Raw genomic sequence first — 24,920 nt, 5'->3', positions numbered from 1 at the left:
CGAGCCTGTGCGGGGCCAGAAGCCCAGCCCCGCCATCCTGCAGGCAGCCCACCATCTGGGCAGAGAGCCGGCCCGGCCAGCCCTGCCCAGGGATGGGAACCGCCTCAGGGCCAGGGGTGGGACTCGTTTCACCCCCGTTCTTCTGCTGTAACGGGGTGGGGGGTGGCTGGCCTGAAGGACAACCACAGGAAGCCCGAGGATCGGCCGGGTGCCAATTCTCCCACCAAAGCGCTTCCTCCCCAGAGCAAGGCCACGGCCCCAGGGAGGTCCCGGCCTCCCACGCCTTTGTACGCTCCCTCATGAGTGACGGCATTCCTGTCCCAGGGAACTGGATGATGACAGATCTTCTTTTCAATAAAAGAGATTCAGCTCGGGGGAATGGAACCTGGACTCTCATTTCCCCCATGATGACAGGGATGGGCGGGGGAGCGAGCTGGCTGCCTCCGGGCATTGGCGTGTAGCCACGTGGCTTGTGGGGCAGGGTCAAAAGAGAGAGCCCAGTGTATTTCAGCCAATGTGTGTGGAGCTCTTTCTGCAAACGGTGTTTTCACGCCTGTGTTGTCTGGTATGAGCGCTGCCACCCCAGCTTTCCAGTTTTTTTAATTTTTACGAAACCTCTCTTTCTGCCCCGTTCCTTTCCGTCTTATGTCTTTGGCTCTGAAGTCGGTCTCTGGTAGACGGCATAGGGAAGGGCCTTACTATCTAGTCAGCTACTGTATGTTTTCTGATTGGAGCACTCAGTCCATTCAGTTCCTCCCCCAGTGTCCCTGGTGCCAGTCCAGCGACCCTGTCACACTGTGGTTTAATCCACTCTCCAGGAATGCTGCCCCTGGCCGGCACACGGCCCGTGGAGGGGAGGGGCCGGAGGGAGGGCACCGATACCTTAGGGAGAAAGCTGTCCCTGGCCTGGCCTGTGAGAGGGTCATTCGCATTTTCACAGGAGACAGTTCCCCTCTCCAGCGGTGCGTGTGTGTGTGTGTGTGTGTGTGTGTGTGTTAAAACGTCTGCCTCTCCGTTGGACATCAAGGCTTCCGGCTCAGTTTCCTGCAGGTTAACTTCTGCCCTTCACAGGGCAGTGAGGCGCCCCGTTTGTCAACAGTCCCAGTTACTGGAGCCCAGAGGCTCCTGGGCTTCTAGGGCAGGCGCGGGGGCGGGGAGGGGCGTGGGTGTGGTGAGGGCACCTTCTCCGCCTCACCTGCAGTTCTGGTGCCAGCAGGTGGAGACCGGGTGCCTGTTGCATGGTCACCCGGTGAGTTCTCGCCGGAAGGTTGGGAAGGGTGGGGACTGGCCTTAGCTGACAGCTGTACCTACGGGACAGACCACCACGGGCAGGTCCGTGACCTCTGCGCCCGTGTCACCCCCACCGCCGGGGTCTGCACTCAGCCCGGCATCAGAGCCTCCCAGCTCCGGCTCCGGCACCAGTGCCCCCAGTGCCGGTGGAATGACCGAAGGAGGAGATGGGAGCCCGGCCCGGTGTGAACACCACACAGTGGGGGCGAGGCAGTTGGGGGGGCGCTCCGCAGGGGGAGGACCCGCACCCTTAGCCTCCGGGCGAGGCGGGGGCGGGGGTGGGAGGTGGATTCCACGCGGGCCCAGGCGGTGAGGGCCGGACCAGGCGGGGCGGGCGGGAGGCGGCCGCACAAAGAGCCGGGCCAGGGGGAGGCGCGGGCCGGAGCGGGGCTGGCAGTCGCCTCCTCGCCCTTGGGCCGTCCTTGCCGTCACGTGCGGGAGGCGCCCGCCCCGCGGTCCGGGGAACCCGGGGAGAGGGGGGACCGGAGGCCCCGGTGCGAGGAGGAGCGATGGCCCCGGGGGACCAACACCGCCCTCCGGGGGGCCACACCCCGCGGGGGCTGTGCGCCTCCGAAAAGCCTCCCGGTCTATTGGGGGGACAGGGCGGCCCCCACAGAGGAGACCCCCGGCGGCTCCCCCGCCCTCCAGAGCCCGGCTGGCCCATCGGGGGGTCCGCTGGCCCATCGCGGGGTCCGCAGGTCCCTCTCGGGGCCGGGCCGCCGCCGGCGCCCGGGGCGGGGCTCCAGGTGCCGCGGGCGCGCGCCGGGCGCGCTCCGGCCGAGGGCGGGGCGCGGGGCGGAGCGCGGGCGGCCGGTCGGGCTCCGCCGCCGCCGGGCCAGCGCGGGGAGCGCCGGAGAGCACGGAGCCATGAGCCGCCGGCCCCCGGGCGCCGCGGCGCTGCTGCTGGCGCTGCTGGCGGAGGTAGGGCCGGGCGGGCGGGCGGACAAAGCGGGCGGGCGCGCGGGGGGCGCGGAGGCGCCGGGGACCCGCTGCGGGAGCGCGCGGAGGAGCGGCCGCCGCCCGGACCTGCGTGTGTCCGGCTGGGACGCGTGGGGCCCGGAGGTCCGGGGCCCCGGAGGTCGGGGGGCCCGGAGGTCGGGGGCCCCGGAGGTCGGGGGGCTCCCCGCCCCGCCCCGCCCCGCCCAGCCCCGGGGACGGCGCGTTCCTCCCGCTCTTGAAGCCGCCGGGACCCGGGAGCCTGGCCGCGCGGCCCCGCGGTGTCGTCCCGAGGGGCCCGGATCCCGGGGGTGGGGGTGGGGTGGGGGGCAGGATGCGGGGGGCAGGATGCGGGGGGCGGGATGCGGGGGGCAGGATGGGGGGGGGCAGGATGGGGGGGCGCGCAGGCGCAGAGCCGGGAGTTTGAGGAAGTCCCGGAGCCGCGGGGCGGCGGAGGGAGCGGGGCTCCGGGCGCGGGCGTGGGCACGTCCCCGGGGCGGCCCGGAGGGATCCGGGAGGACGGAGTGGGAGGACGGAGCGGGAGGACGGAGGGGGAGGACGGAGGGGGAGGACGGAGCGGGAGGATGGAGCGGGAGGATGGAGGGGGAGGACGGAGCCCGGAAGACGGAGGGGGAAGACGGAGCCGGGAGGACGGAGGGGGAGGACGGAGGGGGCAGGACTGAGCGGGGTGGATGGGGGGGAGCGGCCGGAGCCCAGCTCCGTCCTCGCCCGGGGCGCCTCCTCCTGGGGTCACCCCGGCTGCTGGGGGACCTCGCCCGCCGGGCCTCCGGGGAGGAGGGAGCTGGGCTCCGGCCGCTCGCACTTCCTCCGCCGAAGGACGTCCGCTCCGTCCGTGGAGCCGGAGGTCCGGTGCCCGCGCCCCCGCCGCCTCTCCGGGGCTGCGGCTCCGTTCTGGGCGCCGGGGAGTCGGGGTCACCGCCCTGGGGGGACCCCGCTTTGGGGAGGGGTAGGTGGAAGGGTTAGCCCAGGCTCGCGGCCCGGGTGGCGGTGGCGGTGGCCGTCCCGGTCGCGGTCCGCTGCCCCCGGCGCCCTCCTGCCGGTGTGGGCGCCCCTCCCGCTGGCGCCCCTCCGGGCCGGAGTGTAAAACCTCAGGAGCACTTCCCGGGGGAGGCACCGGCCACTGTGTGCCCACCAGCAGGGTGTCCGGGCCTCCCGCCCAGACTCCCGCCCCTTTCCGATCCGCGCTGGCCGAACCCCAGCGGCCTGGTCAGTCTGGGCACCGCCGGCCCCGCATCGCTGGGTGGCGGCGCCCTCCCTGCAGCCCTGACCCGACCGCCTCGGGGTTCTTGGCAAAAGAGCTGTTTGGGCCCTGGCTGGCGCTGCCCCGTGGTTAGAGTGCTGACCGGCCCGGGAGGGTCCCAGGTTCAATTCCCAGCCCAGGGCCAGTACCTGGTGTGCAGGCTCCATTCTTGGCCCTGGTCAGGGCAGGCAGGGTACCCGTGGGAGCCAGCCAGTCCGTGTAACTTTCTCACCTCCATGGATGTTTCTCTGTCCTCCCCCTTCCCCCAACCCTCCCTCCTCCATCCCTTCACGCTCACTGGAAATCAACGGGAAAATACTCCTGGGTGAGGATTAACCGCCAACGCCTGCTGTATGGTGTGCTCGGGTCACGTCCGAGAGGTGGATGGCTCTTTTTTTATTATTTATATTTTATTGATTTTACACAGAGAGGAAGGGAGAGAGGGAGAGGGAGTCAGAAACGGCGGTGAGAGAGAAACATCGATCAGCTGCCTCCTGCACATCTCCCACTGGGGATGTGCCTGCAACCCAGCTACATGCCCTTGACCGGAATCGATCCTGGGACCCTTCAGTCCGAAGGCTGATGCTCTATCCACTGAGCCAAACCAGCCAGGGCGGTTGACGGGTCTTAAAAGGAGACGTGCCCTAGCTGGTTTGGCTCAGTGGATAGAGCATCGGCCTGTGGACTGAAGGGTCCCAGGTTTGATTCCGGTCAAGCACTTGAACCTCGGTTGCAGGCACATCCCCAGTGGGAGATGTGCAGGAGGCAGCTGATCGATGTTTCTCTCTCACCGACGTTTCTGACTCTCTATCCCTCTCCCTTTCCTCTCTGTAAAAACCAATAAAATACCCTGTACGCGGTGCTGGCATTGCGTGCCGGTGACAGTGTTTTGCGAGGGCTGCGGGTGCAGCCACTTCCGGCGATGGATGGTTATCCTAAGGCGCCCAGGAACTCATCACCTGGAATCTTAGACGCTGATGTGGATCGGAGCTGTTTGCCTCCTAAGTTGGTAGCCCGGGTTGCATCGCCAACATGTTATCAGAATGCACGCCTCAGATGCCCTTGGATGTGTCACAGCCCCCTGGTCCCCCACGCGGCCCCCCGGCCCCCCTCGGCCCCCCGGTCCCGCACACAGGCCCCAGGTCACACACGTGGCCCCCGGTCACACGGCCCCCCGGTCACACAGCCCCCGGTCCCGCACACAGGCCCCAGGTCACACACGTGGCCCCCGGTCACACGGCCCCCCGGTCACACAGCCCCCGGTCCCGCACACAGGCCCCAGGTCACACACGTGGCCCCCGGTCACACGGCCCCCCGGTCACACAGCCCCCGGTCCCGCACACGGCCCCTGGTGAGCCGGGTGGCACACAGTGGGCTCTCCTGGGTCTGTGGGCAGAACGGGAGGGAGGAGTCTGACAGCTCCCACAGCCCGGGAGGTGTCCGTCCTGCTCCCCGAGCTGCTTGCATTGTAGAGGCTGGTTGATCATCCACCACCCGGAATGTCGGAATGTCAGTGTCGGGCGCTGGCGACGGGGGTCCTCCACGCCGGCCCTCCGGGCCCTGCTCCCCGCTGGTGCTGCCAGGGCCCCTCGGAGGGGACCTGGCACCTGTTTGGAGAAGGCCTCCCCGCCTCCCTGACTCCCCTCACTCACCCCTCTGTAGGAGCTCCCGTACTGGGAGACGCACAGGCGGCAGGTCCCTGTGTTTGCTCAGCGGGCACCTGGGCAGAGGGCTTACTCCCCGTCCTGAGCACTTCGCAGACACCCGCTCCCCCAGAGGAACAAAACAAAAGCATAGCAACTCCTCATCCTCTCAGCCGGCCGTCTCCCCACTTTCACTTCCCGGGGGAGGGAGGGAGGTGCTAAGGAAGGTGTCCAGAGGGTCCCCCCGGGTGCCTGTGGGGGTGCAGGAAGCCCAGGCCGAGGGGCTGCAGGCACGTCCGTGCGGGGAGCTGACCACGCACAGGGCGTCCAGGCTGATGGCTACCTGGGAGGCAGTCACCCATCAGGCACGGACCCAGCAGCTGGGCCCTAGGGCCCGGGCACAGGTCCGCAGGGAGCGCTGCCATTTAGCACCCAGTCCGGACCCCGGGGTGGGGGTGCCCGCCGGCCTCGCCAGGGCTGTCCGCTTTGTCCTCCTCCCCGGGTGGCTTTTCAGGACCTGGGACCCATCCGAGGTGGACCTTTCCTTTTTTAAAAAAAATTTTTTTAATGATTTTTTACAGAGAGGAGGACATGTGCCCGCAACCAAGATACATGCCCTTGACCGGAATCGAACCCAGGGCCCTTGAGTCCACAGGCTGATGCTCTATCCACTGAGCCAAACCGGTTAGGGCAGCCTTAGCTTTTTTGTATGTATAAATGTGTTTATGTGTTTTTATTGATTTCAGAGAGGAAGGGAGAGGGAGGGAGAGGGAGCCATCCATGATGAGAGAGGATCATGGATCAGCTGCCTCCCGCCCGCCCCCACTGCGGATGGAGCCCACACCGGGCCTGAGCCCTGACCCGGAATCTGCGGGGACCTCCTGGTTCACAGGTCAGCGCTCAGCCACGGAGCCGCGCCGGCCGGGCCGCGGAGTCATTTTTGCTCCGAGGGCTCCATCCTTACTGAAGTGAGCCCGGAAATGGGTGCTCCGCGCAGGGCTGGGGTTCCCCCATCCTTCCGCGGGGGTGCCCCCCACCGGGTTACCCAGTCCAGGCCAGGGCTCCGTAACTTCTGGATTCTCTCTGGAGCCAGCACGCTGTAAGCGAGGCTGTCACGTGTCTGAAAGTTGTTCTGGCAGCCGAAACGGGTGTGGCTCAGTGGATAGAGCCGTTCGCCTGCGGACTGAAAGGGCCCAGGTTCGATTCCGGTCAAGGGCATGTACCTTGGGTGCGGGCACATCCCCAGTAGGGGGTGTGCAGGAGGCAGCTGATTGATGTTTCTCTCTCATTTATGTTTCTAACTCTTTATCCCTCTCTCTTCCTCTCTGTAAAAACTCAATATATTGAAATATTAAAAAAAAAAAAAAAAAAAAGAAAGAAAGAAAGAAGGAAGGAAAGTTGTTCTGGAAAAAGAACAGCCTTCTGGGGCCAGAAGGGGCGGCTGCTCTCAGAGTGGCTGGGCAGTGGACGTTATCTCCTGGGTCGGTGAGGGGATCAGTGCGTGTTTTTATAAGGTCCCGTGTATGCTCGCACCCAGGAGCTTGGGATCAGAGCCCAGTCACGTGTCGGAGATCTGTGGGGTTCCTGTCTCCTGCCAGATGCTTCCGTGCCCGGGAATCCAGTGAACGGGGCGGCCCGGGTGCCAGTTTTCTGAAATAACCCTCTTCAGGCCGCCCACACCGCGGAGTTTTTAGAATCAGAGCGACGTGCCATTTGAATGAAAAAGCCGAGTGGAGGGAGTTTTTCTCTGGCAGCTCCGGGAGGCGGGTGCCTGCGGAGAGGGGACTGAAAGGTGCCAGGTTCGATTCCGGTCAAGGGCACAGGCCGGGGTTGTGGGCTCCATCCCCAGAAGGGAGCATGCAGATATCTATCTATCTATCTATCTATCTGTACTTTTTAATTGATTTCAAAGAGGAAGGTAAAGGGGGAAAGAGAGAGAGAACCATCAACGATGAGGGAGAATCATTGATTGGCTGCCTCCTGCACACCCCCCACTGGGGATTGAGCTGGCAACCCGGGCATGGGCCCTTCACCGGAATGGAACTGGGATCTTTCAGTCTGTAGGCCGACACACTATCCGCTGAGCCAAGCCAGCTAGGGCAATAAAAACACACTTTAAAAATTTATTAAAAAAAAACTGAGGACATCTGAATGAAGCGCAGTGGGTGAGGACACGTCTGTTAGGCACAGAATCTGGCGTCACCTCCCGCTCTCACGTTGAATGTTCAGTACACCTTTCCACTTACGGGCGTGCGTCTGAGTCCTTTTTTTAAATGTGGTGTCCTTGCTGGGCTGGTGCCGTCTGCGGCTTTGACGGTCACTCCATTGATCCAGCTGATCGGTAGAAAGGCCGTCGAGCAGCGCCGTCACAGCTGGAGGACAGGCTGGGGGTGAGATCGATGAGCGAGACTGATGTGGAGACACCGTGGCCCTCGTTTTAGAGGTGGAATTCCGCTTCGGACGGGCGTGTGCGGACGTGTTGCGTCGTGTTGGGTCGTGTGCCCTTGGGGGGGAGAGCTGCATCCGCACGGGGAGTCCAGAGCATGAGGCGCAGGCGTCTAATGTGGGGGGCCCCGAGGGGGCGCAGGCCAGGCCGCCGGGCTGGGGGGTTGGGGGGTGACGTCCCTGGTTGGGGTTCGGAGGCCCGCGCTCCGTGACCACGGCAGAGAGCACTGCAGGGCGCACAGCTGTGCGCTCCCCCCCACCTCGGGCTCGGCAGCCCGGCGCGGAGCCGAGGGGATCCCACCCTCAGGGCTGGGCTGGGCCTCCGAGGGCTTGAGACGCAGGGGACCCTGGACGGCAGTTAAGTTTCGTGCCTGGTAGTTACGTCTTGGTTGGTTGGGATGGCTCCAACCCCGTGGTCGGCAAATCACGGCTCGGGAGCCACACGCGGCTTGCCGCTCTGTTGAGTTTGCCGACCGCTGGACTAGACTAAACGTTACCGTGTAGCTGGAAGCTGGGAGGACTAGGCAGTTGTGGCATATCGTGTGCACAGAGGTAAAGGGTGGCATATGACGGGGGTCGGCAAACTCATTAGTCAACAGAGTGGCAAACCGCAGCTCTGGCACGGTTTGCCAACCACTGCGCTCACCCAAGTCCACCTCCTGGTGTGGGGACTTGGGGCTGGGGCCGGGGGCTGCACTGAGAACTGCCCCCTCAACCCCTCCTTCTGGGGAAAAAGTTCTTGAGTCCTGAACACACAAAGGGCTGGCGTGCCAGGTGTGCCGCGACTCTGACAGCCTCCGGCATGGCACGCAGACGCCGGGAGGGAGTTCCAGAGAGACAGTCTCGCGTGTCTGTGCCGTGGACTCCCGGGTGCTTCCCGGGGTAACTTATTTCAGGAAGACTGACAGCTGTGATTATGTTGTCAGGCCTCTGTCATTCTCCCGGTGACACGTGGAAACCCAGCCCGGAAGCCCCACCTGCCTCTGCCCCTGCCAGGCCTGGCCCCGAGCCCGCCTTTCCTGGGGCGTGCGCTCCGGCAGCTGCGTCCGGAGCCGGTCGGTCGCCATGGCGCCCAGCGCTGCCGTTAGCACCGAGCTCAGGCCGGAGCCTCTGGGGAGGACCCGGCTCCCCTCCTGTGAGTGAAGGCCGAGTTCAGGGACAGGTGGCCCAGCTCTGCCGTAGGAGGGAGGTGGGTGTTGGACCTGGGTCTCCCCGGTTTTTAGAGGCGATGGGATGTGGTAGGGAAGCAGGCGGCTTAGGAGCCAGACAGACCTGTGTCTCCAGCGTTGTTGTTCACGCCACTTGGCTTCGCCGAGTTCACTTATAACACCGGGTGCTCATGCTTGCCGGGCAGGAGATCCTGCGTGAGCCCTGGCCAGTTTGCTAAGTGGTTAGCACCAGCCCGCAGACCAAGGGGGTCATGGGTTCCACTCCCGGTCAAGGGCAGGGACCTCTGTGGCAGGTTCAGTCCCCAGCCTCGGTCAGGCCACATGGGAGGCAACCAATCGATGTGTCTCCCATCGATGTTTCTCTCCTCCCCTCTCTCCTCCCTCCGTTCCTCTCTCTAAAAACCAATGGGAAAAATGTCCTTGGGTGAGGGTTAAAAACAACAGAAAGGATCCTGTGTGAGTGTGCAGGTGTGTCCAATAGTGAGTAAATGTCTGTCAACGGTGGCTGCTGGCCCCACTGTGTGCCACTTGCATCCGACAGGGACTGACGTGGGAGGTGGGAGTGGGAATGGGCCACCCGCTCTTGCCACAGAACAGCCCCTGAGGGTGAGGCCATCTTCCCGGGAGGCAGCCGTTCTGGGCAGAGCTTCTGAAACCCGCCACCTCCCGTCCCTCCTCCCTGCTGCTTCTAGACCCAGAGGCGCTTGTATTTGTCCTGCCGTGGGCGCCTGCCCTGGGCGCCTGCCCAGGCCGGCAGAGGCACAGCCCTCCTCTGTGCCGGGCCCTCGCCTTCCCCTCCTCCCACGCCCCTGGTCCCCACACCGCCCCTCCTGCTCCCCGCCTGGTTCCAGCTCAACATCCATTTTGTGTTTGCTCAGCTCTCACTTTAAAAAAATATATATATTATTGATTTTTTTACAGAGAGGAAGGGAGAGGGACAGAGAGCTAGAAACATCGATGAGAGAGAAACATCGACCAGCAGCCTCCTGCACACCACCCGCTGGGGATGTGCCCGCAACCAAGGTACATGCCCTTGACCAGAATCGAACCTGGGACCCTTCAGTCTGCAGGCCGACGCTCTATCCACTGAGCCACACAGGTTTCGGTTCAGCTCTCACTTTCCCCTTCGGTGGATTCCCTTTGCCCCCGTGCTGTGGAAAAAGGGAACCAGCCTCCCCCCTCGGGTTTCTTAGGAGCCAGGAGTTGGTCGGCCTTCCGCCCTCTTCCTTGGGCATTGGAGTCGGACTGGACGCTGAGTGTGGGCTCCAGGGGACACGGATCTGGGGGACACGGACCTGGGGGATGTGCCGGAGGAGCGAGTGGAGTCGGGCTGTTCACTGAGCTCGCCATGTGCTGACTGCTCCCCCGCAGGGGCTGGGGGGGAGGGGGGGAGGGCACGCCGGGTCCCAGGCCGCCTCTCCTCCATCCGGGGCGTCGGCTGCGTCTAGATGTGCACACCCACTGGCCTCAGAGGCGACCAGACCCCTGCCAGTGTGGCCGATCCGGTTCCGTGGCCTGCAGCAGGGATGGCAGCCTCAGGCGGTGTTCGATTGGAAAGAAGTCGGGAGAAAGCGGCTCGGACCCAGAGCCGGGGCTGTGGTGGGGAGGGGGTTAATTTGTCAGCCAAACCGCAGCGCTGAGTTCCTGAGCTAGGGAACCCCCCCCCCCCCCCATCACCCCCTTTGCTTCTGGCCCGGCTGTTCCTCCTCTGGGCGGCCTCTCCCCGTCTGTTCTCCTGTCACAGCAGCCTCTCCCCGGAGGCCAGCGTGCTCTCCCCGGCAGACGCGGAGCTGGGTCGCAGCTTTATCGGTGAGGGGAAAGCTGAGGCTCTGATGGTGGAGTCGCCAGAGGAGAGACAAACAGAAGCACGGGCGTGGCCCGCCCATGGGCGCCCGGCTTTGTTCCGGGTGGAGCGGGTGGAGCGGGAACATGCTGGAGCAGCTGTCACCGGGCTTCCTCCGTGTGGTTCCCACCCCTCTGTGTGCAACGGCCCTGACCAATCCCCGGGGCCGAGCTCATTCGCATGAAGGGATTACCGTGCGGTTCTGCCTTTACCGCCTGCCTGTCTTCTCCCGGAGTGTAAATCCCCGCCTCCTGGCTGCAGTCCTGGTGCTCAGATAAATGCTTTATGTTCTGACTTAGTCTGGAGCGAGTGCTGGTCGGAAGGTTCTTCACACGAAGCTGGACGCCTGGATCCTCCTGTAATGCCACCTCCTTACGGCGAAGCTCCCAGGGTTTCCAGCCAAAGAACTCGCAGGCTGGGCGGCCGGAGAGGACCCTGCCTGACCCCGCACCCAGGGAGGCCGGCGTGATGGGCGCCCCGGGTGTGTGCGGGGTCTCTGAAGGCCTCCGCTGCTGCCTCCGGGGTCAGCACGGTCCTGTGACCCCGCGCAGCCGGCCAGGCTTAGGTAACGGGACGAGGTGAAGTGACGGGTCCCCGTGCTTCAGTGTCAGGAACAGGCCTCCGCGGTAACACCGGCTCCCGGGTCCTGCCGAGCCGCGGGTGGCATCACAGTTACCGGCAAACGTCAGAGGGTCACCCGGCTGCTGCCCGACTCCTCCCACCTGGTCCCCGGGGTCACCTTGTCTCCGCCCGTCAGAACGGGACAGGGCTGGCCTGGCGGTCAGCGGCCTCACTGGGCGCCGAGGAGACTGTGGAAGCCCGTACTGCTTCCTAGAGCTGAGGGCAGCCTCTCAGCGACTGGCTTTCCTCCCCTCCAGTGGGCTTCTGTGGGCCCTTCCGCCCCAGTGGCCGTCCCCTCCCCTCCCCTCTCCTCTTCCTTTCTTCTCTCCCCTCCCCCTGCTCTCCCCTTCCCCTCCCCTTTCCCCTCTCCTCCTTTTCCTCTCCCTTCCCCTCCTCCTTTTCCTTTCCCTTCCCCTCCTCCTCCTCTCTTTTCCTCCTCCTCCTCCTCCTCCTCCTCCTCCTCCTCCTCTTCCTCCTCCTCCCTCTCTTTCCTCCCCCTCGGAACCGGATTGGACACAGCGCCCTATGTGCTGACTGCTCCCCGCAGGGGCACCGCGGGAAGGGCCCACCTGCCCGCTGGGTCCCCGGTCGCCAGATGGGCAGTTTGCATATTGCGGGTCAGCAGAGCGTGGCTCCCCTCACTCGCTCACAGGGGCGTAACCTCTGCTTTGCTGGTTCCTGCACCTGCACACCTGGCTGCCCTGCCCCGGGCCCGAGGCCTGCTGGGCAGGGCCTGCACCCTCCGGCTCTGCACCCGGTCCCCAGGGCTGCTCTCTGCACTGCAGAGCAGCCCTCCTTCCGGCGTCTGTCTCGGACCTGTCCTGGGCACCAGCGTTAACCTGGGGACCACGTTAGAGGGACGGGAAGGCTCTCTCGTTCCCTCCACCGATCGCCCTCTGCCGCCTTCTCCTTCCGCCCAGAGAGACCTGGCGGGCCTAGGCCCATAAGTAAACCTCAGCTGCACTGTCCTTCCCTGGCTCTCCCGGACCCGGTCAGTCCCGGTGCCGAGTGGGATGAAGTCACACTTCTTCAGGGCTCAGACACGTCCTGCCCCTGTCGCCGCCTCCCCCTCTCTAAGGTGTTCTGTCTGCAGCCACTCCTCACCTGTGAACTCATCTTCAAACATGGGAGCCTCCCTCTTCTCCCCCTCCCCAGTTTGGTCTGCGGGCGTGGAAGGCGGAACCCTCACAGGTGCCAGCCGAGGCCCCCAGGAGCAGGGGCCCTCAGACACAGCTCCCCCAGGCTCTGTCGGGGTGTCACCGGGTGACCCCGAGCTGGGACTGTCTGTCTACTTGTCTGTCACACAGCGTGGGAGCCGCCTGCGCTTCCCTCGGGGTGCGTGCGGCTGTGCGGTGCCTGGGGTGACGGGGGCGAGGGGGAACGCGGTCTCTGGCCCAGGCACGGGTGGCGGTGCCCGCGCCTCAGGCGTTGGCTGTGTGCTGTGTTGGTGGCGGAACGTGGGAGGGGTCAGGGAGGACAGCCCTTGAGGGTGGCGGGCGACAGGACCAGCGTGACATCGATGGCTCCCGTGGTCCAACCAGGCCAGCTCCCTGGCACATGTCCGCCCTTCTCTCCGGCTTGGCGGGGGGCTGGGGTGCGGGGCAGACTCCGCAGCGAACAGCTGTGGGCCAGTGCGGCTCCAGGACAGACTGGGATTCGCTTATTCTGTGAGCTGACCAGGAGTGGGTGGCCTCGCCAGGAGATTTAGCCGGCATGTGTACCACTATTTCTGTGGGAAAAGGGCCCTGACCTCCAGGTCACCAGTTTAGACACAGACTTTGGACCACGATCTGCTTCTAGGTTGGGCTGTGTCGGTGTTAGTCCATCAGCGTTCTTGGGGCCGGTGTGTGACCCCGTTTAGGGGCTGTGTGTATAGAACACTCGCCCGCGTGGACCCCAGGAAGACCAGGCCTACCGAAAAGGGCTCCTTGTGGCCCACTGGACAAACACTGCTGGCGGAGGCCCGTCACACTGGCTGCATCTCACACTGGCAGCCAGCCTCCTGCCCTGAGTCAGCCGTGGAGAGGGAGCCTCTAGGATAGAAACTCCACCAATAGGACCGAGACGCTCCCCGTCCAGTCAGAGCGGTGCAGCTATACCCTCATTCGCATCTTCACTGACTAGTCAGAGCAGCTTCATTCTGGCCAAGCAGTAAGGTGCTATTTGGACCAATCATCATGTGGAGCCCTCATTTGCATAAGAACGGACCAATCAGGAAATGGGGGCGGGTACACATTCCCCTGTAAACCAGCTTCACCTCTGCCTCCTTGCTGTTACACAGCCAAGCTGTTTTCACTGAATAAAATCTCCCCTCGCCGAAACCGGTGTGGCTCAGTGGATAGAGCATCGGCCTATGGACTGAAAGGTCCCAGATTTGATTCCGGTCAAGGGCATGTACCTTAGTTGCAGGCACATCCCCAGTAAAGGATGTGCAAGAGGCAGCTGATCGATGTTTCTCTTGGATCGATGTTGCTCTCTGATCGACGTTTCTAATTCTCTATCCCTCTCCTTTCCTCTGTAAAAAAAAAAAAAGAAATATGTTTTTTTAAAAAGTGCACAGATGGGACCACATTATACACAATGTTCTGCATCTTTTTTCTTCCTTATTCTGTGAGCGGTATTTCTTGGACGTGTTCCCATATCGGCACGCACACACCCACGGCCTCCCCTTTACCACCACAGCGTGTTCTTCTGTGCGAGCGAGTCCTCATTGGCTTTCTTGCTATGGACGTGGCGTTCATTTCTCTCTCTTTCCTGTTGAACACAATCCCCGTCAAACTCTTGGCCGGTGTCTGCCTTACGCGCTGTTGTAAGAGACCATTGATCGCCAGTATTTTGGCACCTGTCCTTCCATGTTATCTTCTCCTGTGGGGGACAATACACCGAGTGGCCAGGTTATGATGATCTCTGAACGCATAATAATCTGGCCACTCGGTGTCTATGCTCCTAGATACACTCTTTCGTTGGCTCTGCTTTTCTGAGCAAAATGTTCTCACCCTGTTACACGTTTCCTTACCATCCGATAGGACACGCCTCCTCCCATGCCGTTTGCATGCATTATTAATTGGTTAACCAAACACGTTCTTTGAAAATCTTGATTATAAGTAGCACGGCTCCACAATTGTTGCTCTCCTTTCCCCGGGATGCGTGGAACAGCCTGTGAGGTGATGGGCGTTTTAAGGGCTTTTGATCCGGAAGGAAACACCGTCTTGTGGAGACATCACATTTGTATTCCACACACGTCGTGTGGCGTCTCTTCTCTCGTGCCCCGGGGGATGCTGGGGTTTTGACAGATAAAACCACACCATCACACTTTGCACGTGTTTCACCGCTGATGGATTTTATCTCCTGGAATAGGTTTATTGACCTCGTGTGTTTCTCCTTGGAAGGATTCTCCCGTCTCTCTCATTTTCCCCCGTTGGGGATTTTTATCTTCTCCTCACTAAGTCACACACGCTCAGTGTTCTTTACAGACATCAGCCTTATACCGTGTCAGTGCGCGGCTCTCTGTTTGCCTTTGGGTTTGGTGAGGGATTCATTTTTGTGGCCTGGCGAGGAGGGCTGTACCTGCGGGGATGAGGGACTCTCAGGAGATCTGCTTCCCGCATCTTCCTTGTGTTAAGAGCTCAGGCAGGCAAAGCAGACAACACGGCTTTGCCCGGAGGAATCGAGTGATCTCTCCGGGACCTACATCAACGATGAGAGAGAATCATTGCTCGGCTGCCTCCTGCACCCCCCCCTCCCCCACTGGGGATCGAGCCCACAGCCCACGTGCACTGGGCCTCTAGCTGGGAGATAATTGTTTTCCCATGTTTCTTTCCCCTTTTAAGAAAGTTAAAGGAAAGGCCGGGGGGCCGTCTCCCTGTCACCGTCTCTCCGGGGCCCCGCCCTCCGTCCCCCGTGTCCTCTGTGAGGTCCCGCCCGGGCAGGGCGCCCCAGTGACCGCTGTCCTTTCTCTCTGCAGTGCGCGGAGGCCAAGAAGCACTGCTGGTATTTTGAAGGACTCTACCCCACATACTACATGTGAGTATCTGCCCGCCTGCTGGTGTGGTTCTGTGGTTACGGTTCCTGACGGGGCTGGTTATGGGACAGGAAAGCCCTGTCTTGGGAGGTTCTCACCCCCTTCGCTGGGGCTCCTGGGTCACTGGGTCCCGTCTGGGGCGCGTGGATGCAGCCGGGTCCAGGGTGCTGGCTGCCGGGTGTCCTGTGAATTAGCCCCCCACGGGTCACGCATCCATCCCTCCGGGTCCGTGGAGACCGGTCACCTCCACGCCACGGCCCGGGGGGCCGGGAGCGAGCGTGTGGGCGCCCTGAGGCTGAGGACGGGAGCTCCTCTGCTGGGGGGGGGGCGGTGTGTTCGCGACTGCCCTACCACCCGGGGGCGCTGGAGAGCCAGGCCAGGGGCGGGCGGGCCCCCTCCTGGCTGCTGTCCGCCCGGGCCTGAGGCCAGCCTCCTGCTTGGTGTGCAGGGTGGGAAGGGGTGGGTAGGAGGGGTGGGCAGGGCACAAACAGTGGAGCCTGCCATGGCGCTTCGGGGCTGAGGGCCCGTCCCTGGCCAGGGCCTTTCCCGGTTCCTCTGCGGGGGCAGGAACAGCCCTGAGTGTCCACAGGCGCCGGGGCCTCGGGCTGGGGTGGGGAGGGGTGGGGAGAGCGCGCACAGTGCCTGAGGCAGGTCCGTAGGGACAAGGGCACCAAGACGGTGACCGTGACCGAGTCCTGCCCTCCCACCCACTGTGCTGGGGGAGCGAGGCTCCCAGGGGCGGAGCGACTCGCCGAAGTCCCGTTAGTGGCGGGACAGGACGAGCCCCCAGCCGGCCTGGCCCGTGGCTGTCTTCCGCCCCTGCCCCTGGGAGGGCTGCACCCCCTCTTTGGACCGTCAGGATCGGCCGGCAGCCAGCCTGTGGCAGGACCGCAGGGGCAGCGCTCCTGGGCCGTGGCGCTGCCCCGCAGGAGCCGTCGTGGGGGCCCCGCCGGTGGGACGCGTGGTGCTGTGGGTCACATCGGCGTGTCCGCCTCGCACCTTCCATTCGGGCCGGGAGACGCACGGCGGTCAGCATGGCCCTTGGCGGCCTGCAGTGGTGGCCGACCCCTCTGCCCTGCCCTCCGCCCGGGCCCCGGCCCGCCCGGGCCCCGCCCCTGCCCGGGCCCCGGCCCGCCCGGGCCCCGCCCCGCCCGGGCCCCGCCCTCCGCCCGGGCCCCGCCCCGCCCGGGCCCCGCCCCCACCAGGGTCCCGCTCCCGTCCGGCCCCGCCCTCCGCCCGGGCCCCGCCCCCGCCCGGCCCCGCCCCGCCCGGCCCCGCCCTCCGCCCGGGCCCCGCCCCCGCCCGGGCCCCGCCTCCCCGCCCGAGCCCGGGCCCCGCCCCGGCCCGGGCCCCGCCCCCGCCCGGCCCTGCCCTCCGCCCGGGGCCCCGCCCTCCACCCCGGCCCGCCTCCGCCCTCCGCCCGGGGCCCTGCCCTCCGCCCCGGCCCCGCCCCGCCCCCGCCCGGGCCCCGCCCCCACCAGGGCCCCGCCCCACCAGGGCCCCGCCCCCGGTCCCCGGTCCCGCCCCTGCCCGGCCTCGTCCCCTGCTTGGGCTCCGGCCCCGCCCTCCGCCCGGGTCCTCGCCCTCCGCCCCGGCCCCGCCCTTGGCCCGGACCCTGACCACCCGGGCCCTGCCCTCTGCCCGGGCCCCGCCTTCCGCCCGGACCCTGACCACCCAGGCCCCGCCCTCCGCCCCGGCCCCGCCCTCCGCCGGGCCCTGACCCCGTGCCTCTCCGCAGATGCCGCCCCTACGAGGACTGCTGCGGGTCCCGGTGCTGCGTGCGGGCGCTGTCCATCCAGCGGCTGTGGTACTTCTGGTAGGTCACCCACAGCGGCCCCTCCGCGCCCTCCCCGTCCCTGGCTCCGGCGCCTCCAGCAGGCGGTGTCCGCTCGGCCCCGCGGGGGCATGTCTGCCCCAGAGCTGCGGCGCCCTCCCGGTTCCCAGGCCGTGGTGGGGGCGGTGGGGGGACAGAGAGGGGGGCTGATTCCTTGGGATGGCGGGCGGACGGCACCTCATCCTGCAGCAGCTCCTGGCCAGCTTCCACAACAACACTGAGGTCAACTCTTTAAAGATTTTTATTGATTTTTTAGAGAGCGGTAGAGAGAGAGAGAGAGAGAGAGGGAGAGAAACACTGATGAGAGAGAGAAGCATCATCAGCACCTCCTGCACACCCGCTACCGGGATGGAGCTCACCGCCCGGACTGTGCTTTGACGGGATCCAGCAGCGGCTCCTCTGTGCAGGGGACAAGGCCCAGCACAGCCTCACCGGCCGGGGCTCAGCCCCGGAACCAGTCTGCCAACGTGCGATGAAATGCCTGCTGCCTCGCCGTCTTCCCCTCGCACGGGGCCTGCTGAACCCCTGCGCCCAGGACAGACTGGGCCAGCTGAGCCCTGCAGGCCTGAGGGGCGGGGTCTGCACGGACCCTCAGCCGGGGCTCGAGGCGGGGCTCTGGAGCAGCGGGCCTCGGGCCCGGGGTGGCGGCCGGCCTGGGGCCCGGGGTGGGGGCCGGCCTGGGGCCTGGGAGTGGGGGGCCGGTCTCGGGCCCGGGGTGGGGGCCGGCCTGGGGCCCGGGGTGGGGGCCGGCCTGGGGCCCGGGGTGGGGGCCGGCCTGGGGCCCGGGGTGGGGGCCGGCCTGGGGCCCGGGGTGGGAGCCGGCCTGGGGCCCGGGGTGGGGGCCGGCCTGGGGCCCGGGGTGGGGGCCGGCCTGGGGCCCGCGGTGGGGGCCGGCCTGGGGCCCGGGGTGGGGGCCGGCCTGGGGCCCGGGGTGGGGGGCCGGTCTCGGGCCCCGGGTGGGGAGCCAGCAGCCCTGGCCCTCACCGCCGGCGCCCGCTCCCAGGTTCCTCCTCATGATGGGCGTGCTCTTCTGCTGCGGAGCCGGCTTCTTCATCCGGAGGCGCATGTACCCGCCGCCGCTGATCGAGGAGCCCGCCTTCAACGTGTCCTACTCCCGGCAGCCCCCGAACCCGGCGCCAGGTCAGCACCTCCGTCCGCGCCCTCCCGCCGTCCAGCGTCTTTCTGAGCATTCTGCTTTCCCGTGGCTCCCGGGACATGGCCCACTTCACCATCCCCGGTCCCTCCCCTGCCCCCTCTGCATTCTCCCCGGCCTCCTGGAACCTGGGTCTGTTCCCTCCTCGGCCTCCTGGAACCTGGGTCCGTTCCTGTCGCGAAAGTCAGGCTTCCCTACTACCCTTCCCTAGGCCTGGCCTGTGTCCCTCGCTGGACCATTCCCCGCCCAGCCCTTCTGTAGCCCCGCCCTCCCCCCTTAGCCCCGCCCTCCTGTAGCCCCACCCTCCTCCTGTAGCCCCGCCCTCCTGTAGCCCACCCCATCCTATGGCCCCGCCCCTTTCCTGTAGCCCCATCCGGTAGCTCCGTCCTCCTCTAGCCCCGCCCTCACGCAGCCCCGCCCCTCTCCTGGAGCCCCGCCCTCCTCCTGGAGCCTTGTCTTGCGCCCTGGGACCTCTGTCAAGCCCAGAAGCCAGCCATTCCTATGTAGCCCTCTCCTCCATCCCGTGCATCCCACATTGGGTGTGCCCCCAGGTCCCTGAGGTTATGTCCCCAAATACCTCTGATTCTCAACTCCCCACTTCGTCTCCTGTAGGAGGCTTCCACTGCCTTTCCCGGACTATCACAAAGCCTCTTTTTTAACGTAAAGATGGAAAGGGATCCGGAGGCAGATGCAGCATCACCTCTGCCTTCGGGAACCTCGTGGTCACGGGAGGGGAAGGCTTGTGGGCAAACACGGGGCCAGGAGCCGGCGCCTCACCGTGTCGGGCGGCCGAGGCGGGCGGAGCCGGGGCGGCGGGCGCGGGGCGTCTGCGGGGCTCACACTGCTCTCCGTCTTCCAGGAGCGCAGCCGCCGGGGCTGCCCTATTACACCGACCCCGGAGGACCCGGCGTGAACCCCGCCCTCAATCCCATGGCGATGGCTTTCCAGGTTCAGCCCAACTCGCCCCAGGGGAGCGTGCCCTACCCCCCGCCCCCCTCCTACTGCAACACGCCCCCGCCGCCCTACGAACAGGTGGTGAAGGCCAAGTAGCGGGGCGCTGCCTGGGCTGGCCGGGACCGGGGCGCGGCGGACACGGAGGAGCCCTCGCCGGCCGCCCGCATCCCGTCAGGAGCCACTCGGGCACGCCCCTCGGTGACACCTTCCCAGCAAGCACAGCCCCTCCCGTTTTCTATAGATGACCAATATCCGATATGCCCGCGTCCGTTTCTGACGTCGTCTGTGCTCCGGCGGAGTGTGGACAGCCTCGGGTGTCAGCCCACAGCCCGGGCGGGACGAGGAGGCGGTGCCGGGGAGAGCCGGGGCGCGGGGAGAGCACAGGGAGATCCCTCCCCAGCTGGACCGAGGCCCCACACGGCCAGCTTTGGGGCCTCTCGTCCCGTCCGTTTTCCTCTTGAAGAAGCTGCTAGAGAGACGTTTGGTGGACAAGGAGCCTCCGCACTGTCTGCTTCCATCGCTCCCCAGAGAGGGGAGACGCCCCTCTGCCCGGCCAGGGCTGGGGGTGCAGCCCGGAGGGTGTCTGCAGGCCTGTCCCCCGTGGCAGGCACCCGAGGAATGCTCTTCGCGTGCGTGGGACGTTGCGTGTAGGAGCTGCTCTGACGCGGGGAGAAGTCCCGTTCCCCCCTTCGTAGTGCATTTAGGGAAGTTCATGTCGAGCCCTGTCCTTTGAAGTCTGACTCTCCTAAGTGTCTCCACCGGATGCCAGCAGCTCCCTGCTCTCTGGTCCTGACCGCCCGCCTCCCCGGCACCTCTGCCCTGGGTCAAAGCACAGGCCCCGCGCAGGGTGGCCGGCCAGCGGGCAGGCGGTGGGCGGGGCTGTGTGGCCCGTGTGGTCAGCAGCTGCAAACTCTGCTCGGCAGCTGTCCCCAGGGCTGTGCACAGCCTCCAGGATTGCAATGGCCGCCCCAGGGCCGTGGACAGTGAGCGGGGGTCCGTTCCTGTGCGTAGTTAGTGATGCCTCCCATGTGTGTGAAGCCGGACGGAGCCCTGCTGGCTAGTGCGTAGGAGGGCAGAGCCGTGTAGCCAAGATGTAGGTAGATCGCTGTCTGTGTGGCGGGTCCTCGGCGGGGTGGGGGGTGGAGGGAGCCTACTTTGGAAAGGAACTAGTCGGAGGCTCTTGAGAGAGAGTTACTCGTTGGCCTGGAGCATCCAGTTTCCTGGGGAATGCCAGGGGAGATGCCTGGGACCAAGCCAGTGCCCTGGGAAGCAGTTGGTGAGCGCAGACTTGTGCCTGGGTCTGTGGTCACCCTTGTGCGACCTGTGAGCCCGTCCCCCGGGTCCTTGAGTGAAATGAGTCGACAAAGCACAACATTTGCTGTTTACAACCGACGACGACCTGGGTCTATCAGCTCCTCTTCCTCCAGGCCATTGGTTTTGCATTTTTCACTTCAATCGGCCCCTTTGCTTTTTTTCTAAAATAACGAAGCACACGCGAGCCGCCCCAGCCTGGACCAGGTGCGGGTGCAGAGGCCCCGGTGTCCCTGCAAAACCTTGTGTGCCCTTTGGATGGCAGGCGCCTGGGCGTCCCGGCAGCGCCGGCAGTTTTGTATCCCGCGTTTGTGTGAGATGCGTTCTCTTCTGTTCTCTTGGAGAGGGCCCTGTTTCCTCTGTTCGCAGAATAAAATCGCCTTTGGACGTGTGCTGTGATGTTTGCCTGGGAGACGGGAGGAGGGCGGGGTGGAGCAGCTGCAGAGGAGGCACCTGCAGTGGATGGTTCCCTGGGTGGGTGACGCAGCCAGTCTCGGGAGAACTGGACGTTAGACGCTATCTGAGAATATAAGAGAGTTTTGGTTCATCACATTTTATTTGAAAAATATTTTCATTGATTTCTGAGAGGAAGGGAGAGGGAGAGAGAGAGAAATGAGAGTCATTGATCAGCTGCCTCCTGCATGCCCCACACTGGGGATTGAGGCCACAAACCTATGCCTGTGCCCTGACCGGGAATCAAACCGTGGCCTCCTGGTTCCTAGGTTGATGTTCAACTACTGAGCCACACCTGCCGGGCTCACCAACAAGTTTTTAAAATCTAAGGAAAAGCGATCTGAAGCAGCTGGGAAGGGAGGGGCAGTGATTAGGGAAATGCACAGCTGACACCTACACTAGGTCTCCTGGCTGGGACAGCTTCCCACAGGCAGGTGAGCAGGATTTTATGCTGTAGCTCTGCTTGCACGTCACACAGACCTATTGGCGGGGTTACGTGCCACAGCTGGCTGCACTTAGATGAATCAGCGTGGAGATCACGTGGAAAAAGAAGCATCTTATATCCTGCTCTCTGAAGACAGCACAGGAAGTGGGCCAGACCGGGCCAGCAGCTTGTGGTAGCTGAGCCAGAGCTGGCTCCCATGCCTCACTGGGCAGCGGCCCAGCCACCAGCGCCCCCTACACATGGACACAGGGTCCCTTGCAAGGCCCGGGTCAAGACGAGACGGGAAACTGAGGCTCGCTTTTATCTGCCTCTCACATTGAACTTCAAAAAGTGAGTAGTGGCCCTGGCTGCTGTTGCTCAGTGGCTAGAGCCCGCACACCAAAGGGTCTCCGATTCGATTCCTGGTCAAGAGCATGTGCCTGGGTTACAGGTTCAATGTGGAGTTGTGCAGGAGGCAACCAATCGATGTGTCTCTCATATCCATGTTTCTCTCTCTCCCACTCTCTCAAAATCGATTGGGTGAGGATTAAAAAAAAAAAAAAAGTCTGCCGAAACCGGTTTGGCTCAATGGATAGAGCGTCGGCTTGGGGACTGAAGGGTCCCGGGTTCGATTCCGGGCAAGGGCATGTACCTGGGTTGCGGGCACATCCCCAGTAGGGGACGTGCAAAAGGCAGCTGGTCCATGATTCTCTCTCATCGATGTTTCCAACTCTCTATCCCTCTCTCTTCCTCTCTGTAAAAAATCAATACAATATATTAAAAAAAAATGTCCATAGTGGCTCTCAAGGCACGAATGTAGGAAGACGAGAACTTCGAGTAGTTTCTGCACTCGAAGAAGGCCGATGTGAGCAGACAGGAGCGGGATCTGCGGAGGAGGCGGCTGGAGACGCTGAGGCCCAGCGGGCGCGGGGCGGGTGGCGCGGGCGGGTGCGGGGCGGCGGCCTGCCAGGTGCCCTGGGGACAGCGAGGCGGAGGCACCTGCCCCGCGGCCGGCCGGGACCGGGCGCTCTGGGTGGGGCGGTGCCCAGGCCTGAGCTGCTGGCGGCCTCATTTCACTTGGGGAAGGGGTGAAGGGGCGTCAGCACCACATGCTCCTGGACAGCGGACCCCTAGCTTCCGGTTCCTGTGTTCCAGTTCCGCTTGTGTCCCCATCCTTTGGTTCCGTGCATAAAGGGGAGGGCGAGACTTTGGTTCCGGCAGCAGCTGCGGGTCAGAGTTCTCTCCGCTGCACCTGCTTTGGCTGCGTGACATGGGTTTGGTTCTGTTGTCTCTGAAAAGCTACTCAGTGTCTCCACAAACAGGACAGGACCATTTTGAGGTGCTTCTGAGGTTACACATCTCTCCTTATCCTTTGGCGTGTGTGTGTGTGTGTGTGTGGTGTGTTGTGTTTGTTTTTACTAGTAAACCATGTCTTTTGTCTGTACCCACAGTGTGGCATTTGCAGATGGCATCTCCAAGGTGTTTGCATTTTGTGTGCATTGGTAGTTCTACGGAGAAGTGTGACTGGACTCAGATCCTCCTTTTGTTTGGAAATAACACTTCAGAGATGGTGGGTGTATTTCCAGAGGAACACGGTTTCTGCTTGTGTCCAGCTAGCCGCTGACGGTTATTGCTGGGGCTCACTGACTGATTATGTCTGAGCAGTAACATTTACATTATAATGTCCCAAGAAATACATAGCAGATTGAAGCATCGAGAACCATAGTTGCTTGAACGTGGTTTTAAACAGGAATGTAAAGCTCACGTGCGTGACTTAATGCTTAGATTTGGAGCACACCTTTGCTGTCCTTGTCCATTAAGATGTTGTGCAGTTACTTCACTGCACATTCTCATGGCTTACCTCCCTCACCCTCCAGCGAGAATGGGCGATAGTTCCCTTTTCATCCTTGACCTGGAAATACCTGTAACTCAGGCCTCATGGAATGTGTGCTCCACAGCCTAGCTGTGGTATGACCTTGGGCGGCCTCTGTGCCCCACGTTGCCTCACAGGTAGAGATATGTGGGAAGGAAGCTGCCACACAGGCCCCTGTGGGGCCGGATGAGTCACCAAATGCGATAGGCTTATCGAGGACTTCACACAGTGCCCAACTCTACAGTCGATATTGTGCATTAGCGATGCCTTGCTCTCAAGAGCTTAACCCGCTAAAGGCGGGGAGAGCCTAGAGTAGAGTGGAGAGTCACTGTGGCCATGCCCCTTGAGTCAGCCTCTGGGAACAGTACCGATGAATCATATGTGCTGACTGTAAATGAGACACCACGCCCCCTAGCAGAGCTGGCCATCTGTGGTTGGGTGTGGGTGAAGCTCAGCACCTAAGTGGGAGCGGACAGCAACTCCCTGAAGGATTGTGATTCCAGAAAAAAACACATGGGTGTGGGGCTGGAGCCACAAAATCCCATGAAAGCTGCCTTCCTGGGGCTGGGGCCAGCCCGCTGCTTCAGGGCTGGGGGAGGGGTGCCAGCCAATAGAGGCAACCAGTCCACCACCACAATCCTTTCCCCGCCAGCAAGCATCATCTGAGGTTGCCCTTACTCCCACAGTTCACAGAGAAGGCGACACTGAGTTTGTGAGCATGTGCATGATGTTAGGTTCTTGACTTGGATTATGTGATCTCATCTTCCCAACAGCTCTGGAAGGCAGAACTGGATGTGGCATCGTGAGTCCTGAGCCCACAGCAGGGAAAGCAGGAGCCTTCCCCCAGGCAGTTAGCCAGGCCCTGGCCCTGGGCTGTGGGTGGGCAGCACCCAGGGCCTCTGGGTGGCAGGTTTGGCCGATGGCTGTTTAGCTGCCAGTCAGCTCTGTGCAGGCCTTTCCTGCCACCCAGCAGTGTCTGGCCCTCCCCTTCCTAGAGCTTCTGTTCTGGAAAGAGCGCTGGCCTTTGGCCCAGAGGACATGAGGTCAGGGTGAAGGTCAGAGTGCCCTCTGGTGAAGACGGCCCCTGGCTTGCTGCCCCCTTCCCCTCTGCGACTTGCAGCAGGAGATTAGGTACTGGCTGGGCAGGTGCTGGTGGGCTCCAGAAACAGGCCCAGCCACGTCCACCCTGTGGGCAAGAGTTTCCAGTGAGCTTCAGGCACCCTCCCCCCCCCCCCCCCCCCCCTCAGCTCTGGGAGGTTGTGCAGCCCAGAGCTAACCAGCAGAACCTCTGACAGGAGAAACTAAAGCCAGCAAACAGGACACACCAAATCAGATAAAGCCAGCTAGCCAGCGAGCTGAGCATGGCTGGAGAACCACACAGCCCACCCACCGGTCTCCCTTATGTCCACAACCATGTGGGCTCCGGATGCCACCATGCCGGGCAGCCGGGGTCCAGACCAGCCTTCCTGGGGTGACAGAGGAACCAGGGAGCCACGGCAAGTTCTGCTGAGGGGTGGGATCCTCAGGTGAGCACCAGCATCACCCTAGACTCGGCAGGAGACGCCCTTGGGCCCCACCTAGACCTACGGATCCCACGGGCCCAGGAGCCTGAGTTTCCACAAGCCTCCAAGAGACTGCTGAGCGTGCTGGCTTTGAGAGCCGCTGACTCACCCTCCTCCGTCTCCTGGC

General features: G+C 63.7%; 2 protein-coding genes across 2 annotated transcripts in view; both read left to right on the top strand.

The window, feature by feature from the left end:
- The window catches only part of LSMEM1 (leucine rich single-pass membrane protein 1), a 7,809-nt gene extending 7,726 nt beyond the window's left edge, over window positions 1–83 (top strand). The window contains exon 4 of the mRNA XM_036453696.2: window positions 1–83. This exon is cut by the window's left edge and continues 165 nt beyond it. The gene's annotated coding sequence lies outside the window, so the exon portion shown is untranslated.
- Window positions 84–2,064: 1,981 nt separating this feature from the next.
- VOPP1 (VOPP1 WW domain binding protein) lies at window positions 2,065–19,425 on the top strand. Its single transcript, XM_036453695.2, has 5 exons — window positions 2,065–2,211; window positions 15,173–15,231; window positions 16,968–17,045; window positions 18,067–18,203; window positions 19,076–19,425. The coding sequence occupies exons 1-5, from the start codon at window positions 2,158–2,160 to the stop codon at window positions 19,264–19,266; spliced, it is 519 nt and encodes a 172-aa protein (XP_036309588.1). The 5' UTR covers window positions 2,065–2,157; the 3' UTR covers window positions 19,267–19,425.
- Window positions 19,426–24,920: the final 5,495 nt, after the last annotated feature.

This window comes from Pipistrellus kuhlii, unplaced genomic scaffold (genome assembly GCF_014108245.1).
Source record: "Pipistrellus kuhlii isolate mPipKuh1 unplaced genomic scaffold, mPipKuh1.p scaffold_m20_p_26, whole genome shotgun sequence".
Classification (NCBI taxonomy): domain Eukaryota; kingdom Metazoa; phylum Chordata; class Mammalia; order Chiroptera; family Vespertilionidae; genus Pipistrellus; species Pipistrellus kuhlii.
The sequence above is the reverse complement of the archived record's forward strand: the minus strand, read 5'-3'. Positions and strand labels throughout refer to the sequence as shown.

Excerpts from the sequence above, each read along its gene's own strand:
- VOPP1 (XM_036453695.2), top strand. The coding sequence starts at position 2,158 with ATGAGCCGCCGGCCCCCGGGCGCCGCGGCGCTGCTGCTGGCGCTGCTG. Across the intron at positions 15,232-16,967 it reads CTCTACCCCACATACTACAT|ATGCCGCCCCTACGAGGACT; the intron begins GTGAGTATCTGC and ends GCCTCTCCGCAG. Across the intron at positions 18,204-19,075 it reads GCCCCCGAACCCGGCGCCAG|GAGCGCAGCCGCCGGGGCTG; the intron begins GTCAGCACCTCC and ends TCCGTCTTCCAG.